Raw genomic sequence first — 18445 nt, forward strand, 5'->3', positions numbered from 1 at the left:
CTGGCCTGTCCAAGCCCAAAGGGGCCTGGGCTGGGCCACACTATTGATATTTTGTGATTCAGGACATATGTACTCATCTGTGCGAACAAGATATGAGGGCACAGTATTCTATTGTTACCTTGGGGCTGGATCGAACCTGTATCACATCATGAGTAAACGTAAATCGCTATCAGGGCAGGGTGTGGTAGGAACTTTAGATGCCTTTTTACTACGGACCGAGTCGGCATTGATTCATGAAATCGCACACACTTAGCGTAGATTGTCATTAGAGCCTCACTTTCCTCCAGATCGATTACCCATGATTGCCCCTGCAGTTAACAATGATCCAGTAGCTAACTCCTATGAAATAAACATGGTGCATCCTTTGATAACTGAACTGGAAATGATCGATGCCCCGGAGGTTTCTGGGGCAACTAACAATCGGCCCAAGCCAGATTTAACCACAAGGGGTCAGAAAGCTAAAGCCTGTCAAGTGAGTAGCCTTGCCCCACCATCTAAGAAGAGGAAAGGGCAGGGCCTCAATAGGCAAACTAACCGCCTATCAAAGGCGTTGGGACGTAAACCCAAATCTGCTGAGAGTCTACTCAGAGACATACTACAACCCCAAAGGATACTGCGTTATAAGTTCAGTCATAATCCAGGAGCAGGAGGACTTCTGGAATAAATTAGTATTGACTGTGTCAGATCTTTTGAACCCAATGATGCAAAAGCTAACTCAATTGGAAGAGAGGCTAGTTTACTTTTAACAACTAGTAAACAGTGCTCCCTCAATCCCCCCGATTCCCGTCGATGCAGAATAAAGACTGTACCTTCTAGTAGTAATGGGGACCCACTTGCCATTCAACCGGAAGGCCACCCTGTCAACGGAAGTGTTTCTCAACAAGTACTCTACTCTTCTAATAATCCTGACAACTTGGCTCGGCCATGGTTACCGGGGAGAAGAGCAGGGTCCCCTTCATTAAACCAAGCGGAGTCACTTCACCCAAAACAGGGCAGGCCCACAGGGCAAGACAATCCAAAGAGGGGCCCTCTCCGGTAGGGAGGGTTACATATCCGAAGTTGGAGGACAGACTATAGATAGCCCCAGACGTCAAGACTTGGCATGGGGAAATCTGCTAGGTCCAAGGAAGCTGCATCTTCCCCCTGAAGCAACACCATATACAGTTGTTTTGGCCAATGTTCCTCCTTTGCCATTTGGCAACGTGGAACATTGGTCAACATTGAGGAACAAGTCTCTGCATTTAGTAAGCACAAAAACAGGCATATCTAATGAGCTATTTACAGAGTTTAAGATAGCACATCGGATTGGTTGGGTGGAAATTCTACCAAGTCATTATCTGGAGATTGCATTGTATTAACATTTATGTCACCAGGTTTGGTTCAAACCATACTAGATAGGGTAGGCAACTGGCCCGTTAGAGCTAACCTCTGGGTTTCTTCTATAAACCACATAGACTCCCACAGTATTTCCTAGAGGAAGAGAATCTTTGTGGACCAAGACATTCCAGGTATGCAGTCCCAGTCAGTAATTATTTTGATGTCTTCAATACTTTAGAAGACATTGATTGACTGGCTTCCCAGAACCAGCATTTAAATCAGGTTAGTGGGTTAACTGGGTGCTGCGCTGATGGATTATCAGTGCAGGAAACCAAAATAGACTCTTTTGGAACAGTGGGTGGGACAATCCCGATTTCCTGTGTTAAGGAAGTTATAGAGAGGGGAGCTAGTACGTTGAGCGTGGCTCCCTCTTTTGGACTCTGTGAGCACCCAACTCACCACTTGTGTCACCTTGCGTTGATAATTTTAATACTCCCAAGCTTGTTCCCCCCACTTCCCTGATCTACCCTGAGTATTTCCCTTAGAATGTCATCTCTTGGAACATCTCAGGGCTGCCCACAAAGTTACAAAACCAAGTGTGGTGCGACTACATTGTGAACTACGATATACTTTGTCTGCAGGAAACCTGGTCTATAGAGGCAAATCATATAAATGGTTTTAAAACATTTCACACGCAGGCAGTGAAGGGCTTAGGGGGGAGGCCAAAGGGCGGGCTCTGTATATACATTTCTAACAAGTTAACCATAGATAAATTTGGGAATAGCTATTACCAGATAGTCAATATGTTTTTTGAGTGTTACACAATGCATTGCTTTGGTTAACCTCTATAACATCTCACCAGTTGAACTCAGAAAGGTGGTAAAAAATCCTGTTGATGATTTAAATGCTATCTGTAATACTGGCTCTAAAGATATGTTAATCTGGGCAGGCGATTTTAATTGTGCTCTGTGCCCTTTCGAGGATGGCAGAATTTGTGGTTTTATCAATGAAGAAGGTTTGTGCAATACCCACTTTTGCCACTCAATGGCGGGGGAGTTGTTTAACGAGTTGCTTTTTAGCACTGAACTGGGTTTTGTAAATGAATTCTTGGATACACCTGCTCCTATGCCTTATACTTTCAATGGAAGAGGCTTAGCCTCAACTATAGACTGTTAGTCTCATGTAATCATGCCTCTAGGCTGCATTCTTTTAAGGTTGGTGATAACTCTTTGAGCAACCATTTTCCCCTATGTTTAACGGTAAATATCCCACTATACAAGCCCAAAAGGGTCGCCAATGCCGCTCATACCACAGGAAAGACAAAACTCGACAAAACCAACGGCTATACTTTACAGTGGTCGAAAGTGGATCCTGTTGCAGTGACAAAACAATTGGAAATGATTTGTAAATCCGCATTTGATACTTGTCTAAGTGAATTAGCCTCTTATGATAGTATTCTAGCGTCCTTTATTGAAATATCAAATGAGGTCAGGAATTTACTAACTGTCCAACATTGTAATAAAGTCAAAGAACCTGGGTGGTTCAATACGAAATGCGCACAAGCATATTCCAATCTAAAGCAGGAGCTTCACAGGCAGCCCGAAGTCCTAATAATGTTAGGCAGTCAATAATGGTCTACAAGCAAGCTATTAAAGAAAGAAAGTGTGCCATGAGGAATGATGCTTGGGAAGCTCTCCACAGAGCGGCGCAACAGAAAGATAGCGCCGCGTTCTGGAGAGCAGTGAAGGCCCCGTTTCTACACCCCTGGAGATGGTCATTCAATAGAGATTTCTATATCCTAGGATTCTTGGATTAAGCATTTTTCAAGGGTATATAACGGACAAGGAAACCCTGCTATACAATCTAGTGTTATAGTAACAGAAATTAATGACAACGTAGATCTGCAGTTCACTTTGGAGGAAGTGAACGGAGCCCTTGCACTTAGCATGGGTGGCAAGGCCCCTGGTCCAGACGGTGTCCCAGAGGACCTGTTCAAGTCTAATACTATTTTGTGGGGGCCTATTACAACTCAGGTCACTAATGCTAGTTGCCAAGCTTCACTACCAAAGACTTGGGTAGAGTCTATTATCGTCCTAATTTTTAAAAAAGGGGACCGTCATGACCCCGGCTGTTATAGACCAATATCTTTACTTGACTCCATGGTAAAAGTGGCAGGGCGTGTTATCCTGGAATGTCTGCAAGATTGGGCAGAGGAAAGTCGGGTTCTATCCGACATACAGTACGGTTCCGGGAAGGGTTGGGAACAATCGAACAAAGTTTAAATTTGCCTATCTTCATGGGGAAATACACAAGAGCAAAAAAGGGAAGACTTGTCTTGGCATTCGTGGACCTCACCACGGCCTTTGATTCTGTAAGGCATGATAAACTGTAGGAGGTCCTCGAGGCTCTGGGGATTGACGCGTATATCATCCTTTTTCTTAGACGTCTCTATACTGTTGCATCAGCTAGCGTGCGCTTTGGTTTGGATGGGGAGTGTACAGCTGCATTTCCCATCAGGAGGGGGGTCAGGCAAGATTGTGTCCTGGCCCCCTTTCTTTTTAACCTTTACATTAACGGATTGGAAGATGCTTTACTTAGGAAGGGACAAGACCTCCCTCAAGCTGGTGGCCCACCTATACCTGCTCTCCTCTACGCGGATGACGCGGTTTAATGACCCGAACACAAATTGGCCTACAGATGGTCCTATATAGGTTTACTAACTATATGAAGGACTTTGGTCTTAGTATTAATCAAAGACCTTTGTCATGAGATGCGGCCCAGGAAGCCAGAGGTCACGAGACATGTTTGTAGACAGCCAGAAGCTAGGCTCAACGAAGAGTTTTTCATATCTTGGCATTTTATTTAACCATAATGATTTATGGGCCCAAACTATATCTACTAAAAGGCTGGCATTTATAAGGACAACAGCTGCCCTTGCATCCTTTTCAAAGAAACTAGGCAAGAAACTGCCAGCTGAGCTCATTCAAATTTATAGAGCAAAGTGCATCTCTACCGCGATATATGGGGTGGGGGTGTGGGGTTTTGCCAATACCCACCCGTTACAACTTGTGGAATACTCAGTCTTAAGGTATATTTTATCTGCCCACCAAGCACACCTTCTCATGTCTGCCATGATGAGCTGGGCCTTGCTTTTATCTCCGATCTTATAAAAATGGAACCCATACTTTTGTGGCATAGGATCTGGTCGAAAGAACAGTCTAAGCTAAATAGGGAGATCCTGCAGGACAGCCTCAAACTGGACGGGGCCCTAAAAATTCCCTGGTAAGGTTTGTACGTGATTTTATGAAGGATCTAGGTCACCTAGAATATTTCACTGACCCAGGGTCCATGCAGGGGGATCTCCAGGAAAGCACTTAAAAAAAGAGGGTTTCCAGTTATTGGACACAATAAGAGTGTCAGGGGAAATCGTAAAGCCCAGTGTTAAACAACATCAGTTAATATTAACTACTTTAGGGATGGAGCCATATTTAACTTTTGTACCTGGTGGTTTTGATAGGTTACTTTTAACTAGATTAAGGGTGGGTACTGTTCATAGACTCGTGACCTTTCCAAAAATAAATGATTGGTCACGAATATTGGAACTATGTCCGTGTGATAAATGCTCCGACCAATCTACCATTCATTTAGTTTTATTTTGCAAATTTTACATAGAGTTAAGGAAAATGTGGATAATTCCAATTTTAAAACAACAGGGGTTGAGGCAATGTCGCCCGGCTTTTATTAAACTTCAGTTTTAGGAGAACGAACACATAGCCTGGAGGGTAGCCATGTTTTTTGAAGAAGGTGCTCCACCTAAGGAAAAGTATTATTATTGATGTATTATAATTAAAAGGGCACTCATCCTCTTTTTAGATAGCTTATATCACTGCTGTTATTTTTTTTTGTTTTATTGTCGTCACCGGACTATTGTATTTATTCTGTGTAATTTAATGGTGAATGTGGTATATTTTGCATGTGCTTTTATGATTGTTAAAAAGAAGTCGAATAAAGCTTTCCTTGACTTGACTTCCATTTCATATTTTTCTTGGAATGGAGGCATAACATGCATAATCGATAAAGTATCAAATTGAATATGTTCTCCTTTTTCTGGTCCCTTTCCCTTATACGTTTTAGCAGGTTTATACTGCCAAAATCTGTCCATGAAAAACAGCTCAGGGACAATAATTATTGCACTGTTCAGAATTCCGATCCAAGTACAAACTCCTGCTTGATCAAGGATTGGAATGTAACCGTCAGCTTTCAATCAGGGCCTACGGATGAGTGTCATGCAATCGTGAGAAAGTAGAGTGGTTCAAAGTGGAGGGGACTGTGGATTGCAGTGAGGTGCTAGAAGCATTGTCTAGGTGTTAAGTGAAGCTGTAAGTGTCAGAAAGAACTTAACATGGTTGAAAGTGTTCCCTGAGGACAGTTGAGCAGTGAAAGCCCCGTCTTTAATTTGGAACATTGGAATGTTGAAAGTTGCACTGGAGACAATGAGACAATGACGTGGCTCAGGGCAAGTACTGCCTGGTATGACCCTGCTCCTTTAATAATCCAGTGCTTGTATTTCTGTTTCTACCATTTTAACTCAGAAAATTGTACTCTCAAGGGGTGGAATATTCCAATAGTCCTATAGCCCTTCCGCCTCTTGTTATACTGGGTGTTGAAGGCCCTCTCCCTTGTTATAGGCCCTCACCTGCCGTTTGGTCCTATAATTCAGGTAGAGGCTCATTAACAAATCGGTATAGCCGTCGCCAGTAGACTATTATGCTGTATTATGTACCTCCTTCCCTGGGAACCGTGGTTAAATGACAGGAAATGCCTACATACAGATGCATTTATTTGGGACATTGGTGAAATTGTGTTTCCTATTCTGGGCTGCCCTGTGAATATTCTACAGTAGTTAAATGGAAACTAAGAGAAAATGGATACACTCATTCAAAGTAATAATTTATGGATGAACTAGATAACAAACACGCCGTTTTAGAGACAGCTTGTGCTTGCATTCGAAGGTGGGTCAGTTAGTAGTATTGGGGGTGAATTCCAGAATCTCCATATATTCAGAACCTTGTCACTCCCTCTAGGCCTACACCTAACTGATGTTACTAATTTTTTAATTCAATAACTTCTACCATATTCCATAGCTGGAGTTGGCACTCGGAGGAGAAACGTCTCACCGTGATGGGGAGAGTCAAACAGCACTATCCGAACTGAAAAGTAGGTTTGAAGGTGATGAAAAGGCATATAAACGCAAGCTGGCAGCCTATCAAGAAGGACAGCAGCGCCAGGCCCAGCTGGTCCAAAAGCTACAAAATAAGGTATGGCAAATTACTAGAACTCCGATCTGAAAATATTGGGGAAGGGAGGTGTTGCACATGGTTTTCAAGAATTGCTCAGAACCCACCCTCATGTAACTTTGCCAAAGCAAATACATATTCTATGTAAGTTTTACCCTACCCCCAAAAGGTAAATATTTGGTGATTTCGTTATGTGATTTATTGAAAACACAACCTGGATGGCACGTTTCTTTCTCACTAGACCTCCTCACTCGGCTGCATTCCCACAGAGGAATATTGTTTAATATACATTTCCAGTTACATTACTCGTTACATTTGCTTGAACCGAACATGAGGCATAAATAGGCATAATCGCTAAAAGAAAACAAATACCTTCATTCACGTTTAATTTTTCAGCTGCATCTGGCCTGTTTTGACCTTTATATTCCAGATGAAGGGAACGTTTGCATTGATGTAAATCGACCAACAAGGTAGAAACGTAATTGCCAGTAAAAGGATGTAATCGAATTCCACACATATATCAGTCGATTTGGGCATTTAATCTAGCTGCAATTTTATAAGGACAACTGTGCTGGATTGCAACACTTGGGCCCAGAAATATAATTTGACCCGTTTGAAGCTCATCACATTTTTTGCACAACCTCTATACTATGGCCATGCCAAGAACTTTGCTGCACTACACATTCCAGTGCAGCGCACAAGGGGTGTTTATAAGGAGATGAAGAAATGCAGCCTCATAAATATTTGAGGTGGGATTCTGATTTGCACCTCATTGTGGACTGATGTGGATGCAGAGAAGGAGTAGATGTCCCTCTCCGCATTCACTGGCCTGTTGCTGCTCCAGTCCTGCCTTTTGAAGGGCCTTTAATGACAAAATAATCGACACGTTGTGCAATGGGCATGGGGAAGCAGGCAGTGGTCAATAGAACTGTTCCATGGTCCACACAATGCCACCCTCTGGCGTTCACGGAGTGTCATATGCACCTGGTTACCAAAGGCTCTCACCAGGTAGGAACCAAAGCAGTGCTCTGATTGCAGAAGCTGCGACAAAGTATTGACGCATTTGCTCTGCATCCCCTTCACCTTACAACTCGAAGGACGTTCATTATTCCTCTTCTGTCTGCTCAATATTCCAATTTCTTGTCCTTTGGTATTACTCTTTCCTCTCGTTACAATTTGTTTTTACTTTTTTGTTTTACTTTATTTTTAATTTAGCTCACCCCTCTCCATTCTTCATAACAATACCTCATCCCGTGTGTCTTGGCCTCTCACTTCAGTTTTTATCACTGCTTTCTCATGTCTTATTTCATGTTCGTTTCTTTTACCCTTAACTAGTGCTTTAACTAGAATTAGAACATTGGACTGTTGGGAGCTCCATTGTAGACAATGGAGTGCTCCCTGCGTCTACAAAAGCCTCTCGAAGCTCGAGGGGATTTAAATCCCCTCGAGCTTCGAGAAGCCTTTGTTTAATTTGTTAGAACATTCTGCCCTATAGTGGCAGAGTGTTTTAATAGCCTTATAGCCCTTCGTAGCAGGGCTATACCGCTATTTTTTTTTCTTGCATATTTATATAGCGCGAACTCGACCCGAACGTATTGGAGCGCTTTACATGAGCACCGTATTTACATTACACATTCAGGCACGGAGAGATTAAGTGATTTGGCCAGAGTCACTGGATGTGGACGCGACCTCAAGGCTCGAACCCTGGTTTCCTGCACCAAAGTCGGCAGTTTAGCCGACGGACCACATCCTCTCCTGCCTTGTTAAAGTCCCTCGCCTTGGGCTCGGGCCTTTAACGCTGCAGCGGGCCTTTAATAGCCAGTACAGCCCGCTACGGCGGGCTATAAGGCTATAATATAGAAGAGCAGGTACTTACTTTTTGGAGTGAATTGCCTGTACTCTCGTAGTAAAGGTATTGCAGCAGTGCTGAGAAGTGCAGGTACTCTCCCTTTAAGTTTAAAGACCTACCCGTACTCAGTACCGGACAGCATTTGCTCATTTAAAGCACTGCTGCTAACATCACGATTGATCTCCATTATCTCACTGTCCTGTTCCTCCTTTCAGTCATTATGATGTGATGGTGAATCTGCCTTCACCGACAGGCAGTTTTTGACCAAAGCCAATCCTTATACTAGCTCCTCCCAGGTAAGTTTATTCAGATCACCTACCCAGAAGACATCCTGTTTATATATCGTTTTTTCAGACAGGCAACCCTTACACAGATGTCAGGATCGATCACAACATGTTTTATGTTTTTCTTTTATTCTCAGCGGAGTGTTCGGGTCAAATTGTTAAGGGTACCTTGGATTTTTTTTTATATCGAAGAAGCTGAGAAAATAGTTTTTTAAAGTGCCAAACAGAAATACACTGCAGAGGTGGCATGCAGAGTTTAAAGTAGCGGGGGTTTCCCGCCGGCATTGCACTATGGGGCCCAGCCAGGTACGGGGGCTACTTATTCTGCCATATAAAACATTCAAAGGTCCATGCAAGCTTAGGACTGGAGGAAAGATTACCAGCATTAATGTTTTTTTTTTTTTTGTTTTTTTTTAGATAGGAAGTTGTATAAAGTATACCTTTCTGGTCAGTGCGTCGGTTAAAGTCAGGCAGAGGGCAGGGCCCAGGTTTGATCACTGTTAAAAAACAGAGGAATTTAAATGCTAGTCCTGGATTGGTTAAAGAGTACAGTAGCCATGGCTTTTTGATTTGTTAATACTCAAGCTCTTTATTCATTGGTCATCAGTGTATGTATAGATAGTTCAGCACATTTTGGCTTGGGGCTTATTTGATGTAGTGCTATGGAGAGAAAATGAGTTGAGAAAAGGAGACCTCCCTTTCTCCTGTTGATATCTCAGATGAAGAGTTAAGTCATGAGATAAGGATTCGCTCAGGACATTCTACGCCTCCTGCAAAAGAAGTCTTTATGTCAACTTCTGAAGATAAACTTTCATGGAGCAATCCGTGACAAATGTGTTAGTATTAGAAAGGTTTAAACAACCATCACAGCAAAGATCAAACTGCTACTACAGATTCTACTTCCACTGATTAATAAGACGTTTGCTATTCTAGCCATGTCCAGTGTGTTCACCAAGATGAGTTAGAATCCATTCTGCACCAATTGAGAGAGAATTTGGGTTTCCCAGAAGACCGCTTCAGAGATGAGCCTGATTTGCTGATCCCACAATGTGATAGACCTTCAGGTCCATCTCTCCCTCTGCATGACAAATTAAAATCTCTTATTCTGTATGAGTAGTTGATTTGTATCATCTTACTATCGATTGATTGATGCAAATGATGTACTCTTTGGAGGAAGATGACAAGGTTCTGCTTCACACTATTATAATAGACTCACACTGACTGGTCCCACTACATTCAACTCAGGAGCGTGTACACCAGTTTATCAAGTGCATTAAGTAAAGCATAAGCTGGAAAAATGTAGACTTCTTTTTGCAGTGTATACTGTGAGTGTCTTGCAAGTTAGAAGTGACTGAATCCTTTTGGCTCCAGATGGACTCCATTAACTGATTCCATGAACGTTCAAAAGTAGGAAAGACAGGTTTCGAATGTTTAGTTCGCATTTACGCTCTGATGAATAAAGATGTGTAAAACTACTCTGTGTGTGGCGCAGTCATTTACGAGTGCCTGGGCTAGGGAGAACGCAACAACTGGCAATGAGTAAAGAATAAGTAATCTGAAGACTGACAGTACTCTTCCAGAGGGTTTGCTGTGGTCCAACAAACTGCTTGTGCATGCCACGTGTGCAGCAGTCGAAGTGCAGAATCAACACTGGCGTATGTGGAGTTACAGCACGACCTCAACCTGCATAAAAATCATTTGAAGATAACTGAGGCTCTGATGGGAAGAATATATGTTGCTGGCCTAGAACTGATTGAGAAGGCCGCAAATAAAGGTACTGCACTGCTGCGTAACTTAATACAATACAGTATACATTGTGAGAACGCTAAAACCAGATGCGACTAAGCTTGAAGATACAAAAGCAGAGAAACAGCTAGGGACAAGCTAAAACTACGATAGGAAGCACTGCTAGGCAAAGATTGGACAGCTGTTTCAAATATAATTGAGTTTGGTTACTCACCAGAACCCAAATCGAGGGAGTTTTAGGATCTCAGTGCCAGGCGCCGCAACCCCAGAAGAAGCACCAGGGGTTGTGCTTACGGGGTTTTCCAAATAGGAAGCAGCAATCCACCAAAGCTACTGGGTTGTGGCTCCAAACAACTCCACAGATCTCCACCAAAATACAGGACTCCAATGGAGATTGAAAGGGAGGTCAAAGTTCCATTGGTGGTCAAAGCATAAAACAGGGCCTCCGGGATAGCAGAGATGAAAAAGTTCTGGTGGACACCTGACAACATTGGTAAAGACTCATCCCTCAGGTTCAGCAAAATCTAATAAATGGTTACAATGCTGCTGCTTTCCTAAAACTGCTCTCCAAATTTGATCACGCCAAGATAAAAAATATTGGCATTTAATAGACTGCATAGTTGGAGGCATTTGAAGAATTCATTGATGCAATTGAAGAAAGTGATGACAAAATATTATGAAGAACCTTGAAAATCTTGCTGGCGATGGTGGAAAAGACGTCACAAACAAAATACCATGAGTTAATTAAATTATTTGTGATCAAATCAAAGCAGCCTTAAATCTCAAATTCAATCCAATGTCGAATATAGACTATGAAAGATATGTATTTAGTCAGGAACGACAAAGTAGGTGAAACCATCAATAAATTTGGTGAGAGAGTGGATAAGCTCATCAAGCTCTGTAAATTCAACGAGTTTAATGATGAGGAAGCTATACGTCTCAGTCATTGATGGATGTTTGTCAGATTAATTTCATAGACCAATGCTAAAAAAGACTCTTAGCTTGAAGAGAGTCCTTGCGGCTGCTAGAGCTAAGGAGCGAGCTGATAGACAAGCTGCTGACATTAAGGCCAAAGATGTCCAGAGTGAATCAGTCAGGTACATGAAAAGTAAACCTAGGCAAAAGGCCTAGAGCCACCAATAGTGTCTCCCAAGAAACAGAAGTTGTGCTTCAGGTGCGGACAGTCGTTTTCACATGAAGGAAATAGCCTGCTATCAGACAGATTTGCAAAGGCCTTGGTAAAGCAAACCATTTTGTGATGGTCTGTAGGTCTATAGAGTGAACAAGTGTGCCACTGCGCAAAGACAAAAAAGCCACCCTCACTCTCCACAAGCAAAATTTGATACTCGCCCAACAGGCCAAGGGGCAAAAAGTACCGAAGACATTCAAACATTGTCTGATTCCCTTCATCATTGATAATGATGCGTCAAACATAATCCCTGAGGAAAAACATCATGAGCTGCTTCCGTTGCCACATCTTACGCCATCAATAGCTAAAGTTTACATGTAGGCTGCATCAACGCCACTAAAGTCAACGTTTATTCATGGCGGAAATGAAGCTCTAGAAAGCAAAGGTACAAGCACCCATTCATGTACTACAAGCTACCGCTTCAAGTGCCCGCCTGCTCAGATTTACCATTGCTGCTGATATGGGATTGATTTCAGTGAACTACAACATGAATGCTCATCATGAAATAGTAAGCCAGTTTCCTTTGTTATTTCATGGGTTAGGTAAAATCAAATCTGTGAAAGTATAGTTACATATTGTTAGAAGTGGGATTTTGGGTAGGCTAGGGCGTGGGCCAAAGCCAGACAAAACCCACCACTCTAGTCAGGATAAGGGAGTTACACGTCTAAAATAACCCCTGCTCACTCCCTTGGAAGCTAGGCACGAGCAGCCAGGCTTATCTTAGAGGCAGTGTGTAAAGCATTGCACATAACCAACAGTAATACAGTGTACGCACTACAAAAGGACACCACACCATTTTAGAAAAATATCCAATATTTTTATATAATTAAAACAAGACCAAAACGATAAAAATCCACAATACTATACTTAAAAGTTCACAGTTCAAAAATACGTTGATTAAAAAGAGTTCCTTGTGTGGATTGCTCCGTCCGGGCTACCACGGCGTTGTGAACACACAAATCTAAAAACGGTTCTGGCTGACCGCGTGGTCACAGGCCAGCTACGGTGTCGGTAAGACCCGCAAACAGTACCTTTCAGAGATGCAGGGCGATGGGGCCCTTGAAGTCACTCGCGTTGCAGGTCGAGCTCCTTTCTCATGGGATCAGGAGCGCTGGCACTAACAGGCGTCGGGTGCTGCGGTGCAAAGTGTTGTGCCCCCATGTCGCGGTGCGAGCAGCGGCTCGGTGGTGGCATCAGATGGCATCGTCGGTGACACCAGGGTCACGGTGCGAGGTGGAGGCGGTGCTCGTCACGGTGCTAGCAGGTCATGGTGCAAGCAGCGACGTCGTCGTTGCTGAAGCGCTGTCGTCGGGTGACGAGCGGGAGTCGATGGCACCGGCATTGGTGGGCCAAGGCTGTGGTGTGGAATGAGGGCGGTGCATCGTGTAATTTACGAGTGGTGCCCCCGAACCATGGTGCAAGCAGCGTTGTCGATCTCGGCGGGAAGTGGCGGCGTCAGGAAGGCCAAGGCTTCCTTGTGAAGCAAGACGGTGCGGAGTGCGGTGTCCACAGGTCGCGGTGCAAGCAGCGGCTTGGTGGCGGTGTCCACAGGCGTCGTCGGTGAGACCAGGGTTGCATTGCGGCAGTGCCCTCTGCGGTGCCTTCATGACACGGAGTCGGCAGTGGCGTCATAGACGTCGTCGAGTTGGTGTTCTTCAGGTTGCAGCACAAAACACACAGTCCCCAGTGCTGAGGGTCGAAGAACTTGAAGTCTTTGCTATTCCTGAGACTTCGTGAACAGGGAGCAAGCTCTACCTCAAGCCCTTGGGGAGACTCACAAATTAGGTTGCAGAAAGTCCAGTCCAGGCCTTTCACTGTCCAAGACAGAAGCAGCCACTGCAGGTTGGTGCAGCAAAGCAGTCATTCCTTTTTGCAGCTTCTCCTGCTCTTCTTCTTGGTAGTCTTCTTGATCCAGATGAGTTCTAAAGTTCGGGGGTCTGGGCCCCAGTATTTGTACACAAACATCCTTTGATCTTCCAGGCAGAGGGTGTCTGTGCCCGGCCAGAACCAGTTTGGCCTTCTCTGGTGTGAATTCCTGGCAGAAGGTGGAGACTGCTTTGTCCGAGGCAGACCAGGCCCTTTGAGGTGCAAGGAAATCTCCTCCCTCTTCCCCCATCGCAGCCCAGATTTATTCAGCCCTTTCCTGACCTACCTAGACTACCTGGAGCCCCTCCGGCCCCCCAGCCTTCTGTCATCCAAAACCCTGACAGGCAATCCACATTCCAGCAGAGGCACACGGGATGACCGAGCAAAATAATACCCACTTTCTAAAAGTGGCCTTTATGAACTCAGAATGAAAAGGGCACCCTCGCTAAAGGCTGCATCTTTAGAAGCTGAGTTCAGGTATACCAATAGCGGTTGACTCACAATCCCCTGCACCCGCAGTGCCCTTTACTGGGGACTGACAAGTAAATCAAACATCCATTCATAACACAATTTACCACAGTCAAAGCCTGGAGGGCAGGAAGCAAAAACTCAGGGGAAACACGCCAAAAGATGCCAAGCCTAACACATATAAATGAAAATGCTTGCCTTGATGCTCAAAGGCCTGGAAGAGTTGCATTTCACTTTCAAGAAGCTGTTGAAAAAGAACTTTGTTACAAGCTACCAAGCTTTGGTGTGTCATCTGATGCAGAGTTTTTTCAAGACATATCATACAGCCTGTTGTGAATGCTTTTAATAATAGCATTGACATCTTAATTTTCTGAGCTACTCCGAAGGAGCATGACAAGGCTCTCATGCATGTCTGTAGCTTGCTAAGCGATGCTGGCTTAACTCCAAATACTGATAAGTGCGAATTTCATAAAACAAGCTTGAAATGTATTGGCATTTATTTTCTGATGGGGGCATGATACCTGATCCAGCTGAAGTGGAAGCTATGTCTATTGCCAGTGCCCCATTGGACATTTCCATGTTACACTGATTCCTTGGCATGACCAGATACTGTTCTTGATATATACAAGACTTTGCTACGATCAGCGCACCACTAAGATTTAACGAGAAAATATGTGTCATTTCGTTAGTCACATAAATGCTTGCTTCATTACAAGACCGGAGGCTACCATTCTGCATATTTCTTTTAATGTAACTCCAAGCAGACTTGAAAGCATTACATCACAAAGTGAAAAAAGTTCTAGAACAGAATCTTCAGTCAATGCAATAACCATGAGCACAGAACAGTCTGCCTCTTTTAAATGCGGTTCCAACCAGATAAGTTCAATTTTTACTACTCTCATTACTCTAATAATCGTGCTTGCTTTTTCAATACTAACTTTCAATAGCTTGTTTATGCTCTTTTATATCCTCCAGTGACTTCCCCCTTTCCATTCGCTCTTTATTCACAATTGATCTCCAATTTAGGGAGATCAGCCTTTCCTTCAGCCTTTCTCAAAGTGTCTCCAGCCACTCCTCAACTGGAGCTTAACCTTGATTTCATTTATCCTTCGAGACCAGGCGAGCGCTAAACTTTTATTAGCGCTTACCCATTTCCAAAATCCGACTCCTACTGAATTCCGTACCGAAATACCGCTTCTGCGAGTGAGTGCAGAGTGGATAAAGAACACCACAGACTGCGGTTGTCTCTCTCCCCAACGTTGACATGCGAGAGGATGCGCGCCTTCTATCCCCGCAGAATTTGGCTCCTTCTCCATTCTTGAAGCAAACAAGACCATTAAAGGAAAGTACCCTGGCAGCAGGGATCTTGCGTCAACTCATTGCCACGGTGCTTTCCTTCAGTGATTGCCGCTTTGAGGAACAAGGCCTCTGTTCCCTCTGTTCCCTGGCAACAGGCAGCAGCTGATTAGGTCTCACAAGCAAGAAAGTTGCTCTGCCTTCCCGATCAGCTGCTGGTGCCTTTCAGATACACACAAGTACTCACTCCTGTTCCCAAAAAATAACAGCTTTCTGACAGGAATAATAACAATTCTTACATTACAAAGAGATAAGATCTCTTATGAACAATTTATTTATAAAGGTTGTCAAGCCTATTTTATACAAGAGCCTTAATTGCTCCCATTGGATTTAATTATTTTATTTAACCTATGGTTGGCCTTCCATTAACAATAAATTAAACTAACTACAAATCTAATTTGAAATAAGCAATATTATTGAAAATAACTCCTTTTTTACCGGATTTGCCAAATTCCGGCTCTGAGACATTCTTGTTTCATAATATTTTACCTAAAATATCAGAGATCAATTTGGATGATGTGTTAGCCTCTACCCCTACCCCTAACATGAATGAGGCTTTCAAGAAAATTATTCACAGGGAAATTAGATCTTGTATGTTGGGCACTCTAATCCAAGTTATGTCATCCAAAAGATCCCTCCCTACTGAGGAGGATGACATTACAGAAAGCCCTACTCTACGAGTTAATGACGACATCTCTGAAAATAGGGGGAAAAGACTAAAGAAAACGAAAAATATTGAATACCTAAACCATCTGATCACAATGGGAGGTCCTAGCACCTCAAACAATATGGGAGGTCTGAGCACCTCAACACTTAAAGGAGATCCAAGCACCTCGAATGCCTCAGGTGTCCCTAGCGGCACAAATTATACTGGTGTCCACAGTGGCACTATGCAAGTGGGTGTCCACAGCGGCACAAATTATCAAAGTGCTCACTACACTATTGATGATAATGATCTGGAGGACGACGAGACTAATAACACCTTTGATCAATATATCCTTGATCTAGACGAAGGTGATCATGAATTTAACAGTAACCTACCGAAGACTAATTACTGTCTTCGTCCAAGGACAACATAATCAACCCTCTTGGCGAAGAATTGTTCTCACCCTATAAAATTAAGTATCCGAGAAGCTTGTACTGGTGGCCACAAGATCATGTGGCAAAATGTATTAAAAAAGAGCTCAAATCTTCTTGAGAAAGATACTCGTAACATTATTGGAGCTAAATGTTCAAGACCCTCTATTCAAGAAAAAGTCTGTCAGACTCCAAACCTTGACCCCAAACGAATTAAGTTTCTCTTCAAACTCGGAAGAGACCCCGGGAAGGGAATGGAGAGATCTTTAAAGGCATGTCAAGACCGCCTTCTTGATGTCCTTGGGCCTCTCGCCAGAATTACAGACACAGAAGAAAGCCATATAAATGGGACAGTTCTCGATACAGAGCTCATTAGGGGTTGGAGCCAGAGAGCAATGATCCTACTGGGAAATGCTAACGCCAGTCTCAATACCGAAAGAAGAAGGGTTGTTCCCACAAAAATAAATCCTGAAGTGAGCGATATGGCAGATAAGGAACCTTCACAAAACCCTAAAGATTTCCTCTTCGGTGAAGACATGATTAAAACACTTGGCAAATATTTCTCTACATTCATGGCGCTCAACAAAGCTCAGCTCAATATGAGACGTGTCTTCAATCCAAACCTTTTTGGACGGGCCAGAAGAAGGGGCCTTTCCTCCAGCTGCTTCAACCTAAGGCCCTACTCAAGGTTCAGAGGTTTCGGAAGAGGTTTCCAATCATCCAACCCTTCCCAATTCTACTCTCAGAGAGGGAGAAGTTCACGTAACAGAGGGTTCAGATATTGTGGACTACCCAACAACCGCTTTCAGAGTGAGTGCTTTACCCACTCCTCCCTCTTCTTTCCCTCCAAAGGTGGGAGGCAGACTCAGATTCTTCTATCAGAATTGGAGAAAAAAACACTCAAGATCCATGGGTATTGCAAACTGTCAAAGGTTTCAAGATAGTCTTCATATATATGTACCCCCCCCCCTGTAATAGACCGGGACTCAGAATATGAGGTATAAAAAATCGCACCTAAGTATAATTGTATATCACTGTGCATGATGCCGATCGATGTGAGACTGCCAATGTAATATCTCCTCAATGAGAAATGTAATTGCAGATCCTGTTATATGTATAATAAACGTTAAAAAAGATAGACTTCATAGAAATACCTACACAAACTTCACACCCAAGAGACTTCCCTCTGACCAAGGAACAACAAATGATAGTGAAAGAGGAAATTGCCTGCATGCTCGAGAAAGGGGCAATCATAGAGGTACCATTTATGAATAGTTAGCTGATTCTTCTCCAGACTTGGTGTTCCTTACTGAGACTTGGCTAACGGACGCCTCTAATCCCACTATAGCTAATGCAATTCCCCAAGGTTACCAGATGATGAGGAAAGATCGCCCTGTGGGGAGAGGTGGTGGGTTAGCCGTAATATATAGGAGTTCCATGTCCTGTATTCCTTTAGCTAACTTGGAAATAGAGGGAGCTGAGAGCCTGGGTTTTCTCCTAACGATCTCTGCACATCAATCCATGTCAGGAATAGTTATTTATTGTCCCCCCGGACCAGCAAAGAGTTTCCTAGACTCCATCAGCCCCATTATCTATCCTATCGTGGCTAAATACAGCCACTGCGTGGTTCTCGGGGACTTTAATATTCACATGGATAAGCCACTTGATCCTGATTCCATGAGACTACGCGAATCATTCGACACTCTGAAGTTGACTCCCTATGTCCATCTCCCTACTCGCGATAGGGGGCACCTTCTGGACCAGGTCTTTTCTTCCAACCCGATTTATGCTGACGCTTCTTGTGCCTTAACTTGGTCCGACCATCATTTGGTTGCATTCAAAATTTGGCGCAACAATTCTAGATCACAATTTTTAGACAAAGCTAGGACGAGCCACAGCTCTAGGCCATTTCATCTTATGACCCCTGAGGTGATTCAGTGTTCCTTGAGTCCCTATCCGATTCCTTCAAGTGGCAACTTGGAACACGATGTTCAGT

The 18445-nt window shown here is 43.5% G+C and overlaps 1 protein-coding gene across 1 annotated transcript in view; it reads left to right on the forward strand.

Annotated features, from left to right (window-relative positions):
• Nucleotides 1-18445, forward strand: part of LOC146785406 (uncharacterized) — a 2064968-nt gene that overhangs the window by 303315 nt on the left and 1743208 nt on the right. The window contains exon 4 of the mRNA XM_085634420.1: nt 6462-6635. Within this exon, the coding sequence (XP_085490546.1) occupies nt 6462-6635 (174 nt within the window). The remainder of the gene's footprint in view (nt 1-6461; nt 6636-18445) is intronic.

The sequence above is a fragment of the Triturus cristatus genome, chromosome 11 (genome assembly GCF_964204655.1).
Source record: "Triturus cristatus chromosome 11, aTriCri1.1, whole genome shotgun sequence".
NCBI lineage: Eukaryota > Metazoa > Chordata > Amphibia > Caudata > Salamandridae > Triturus > Triturus cristatus.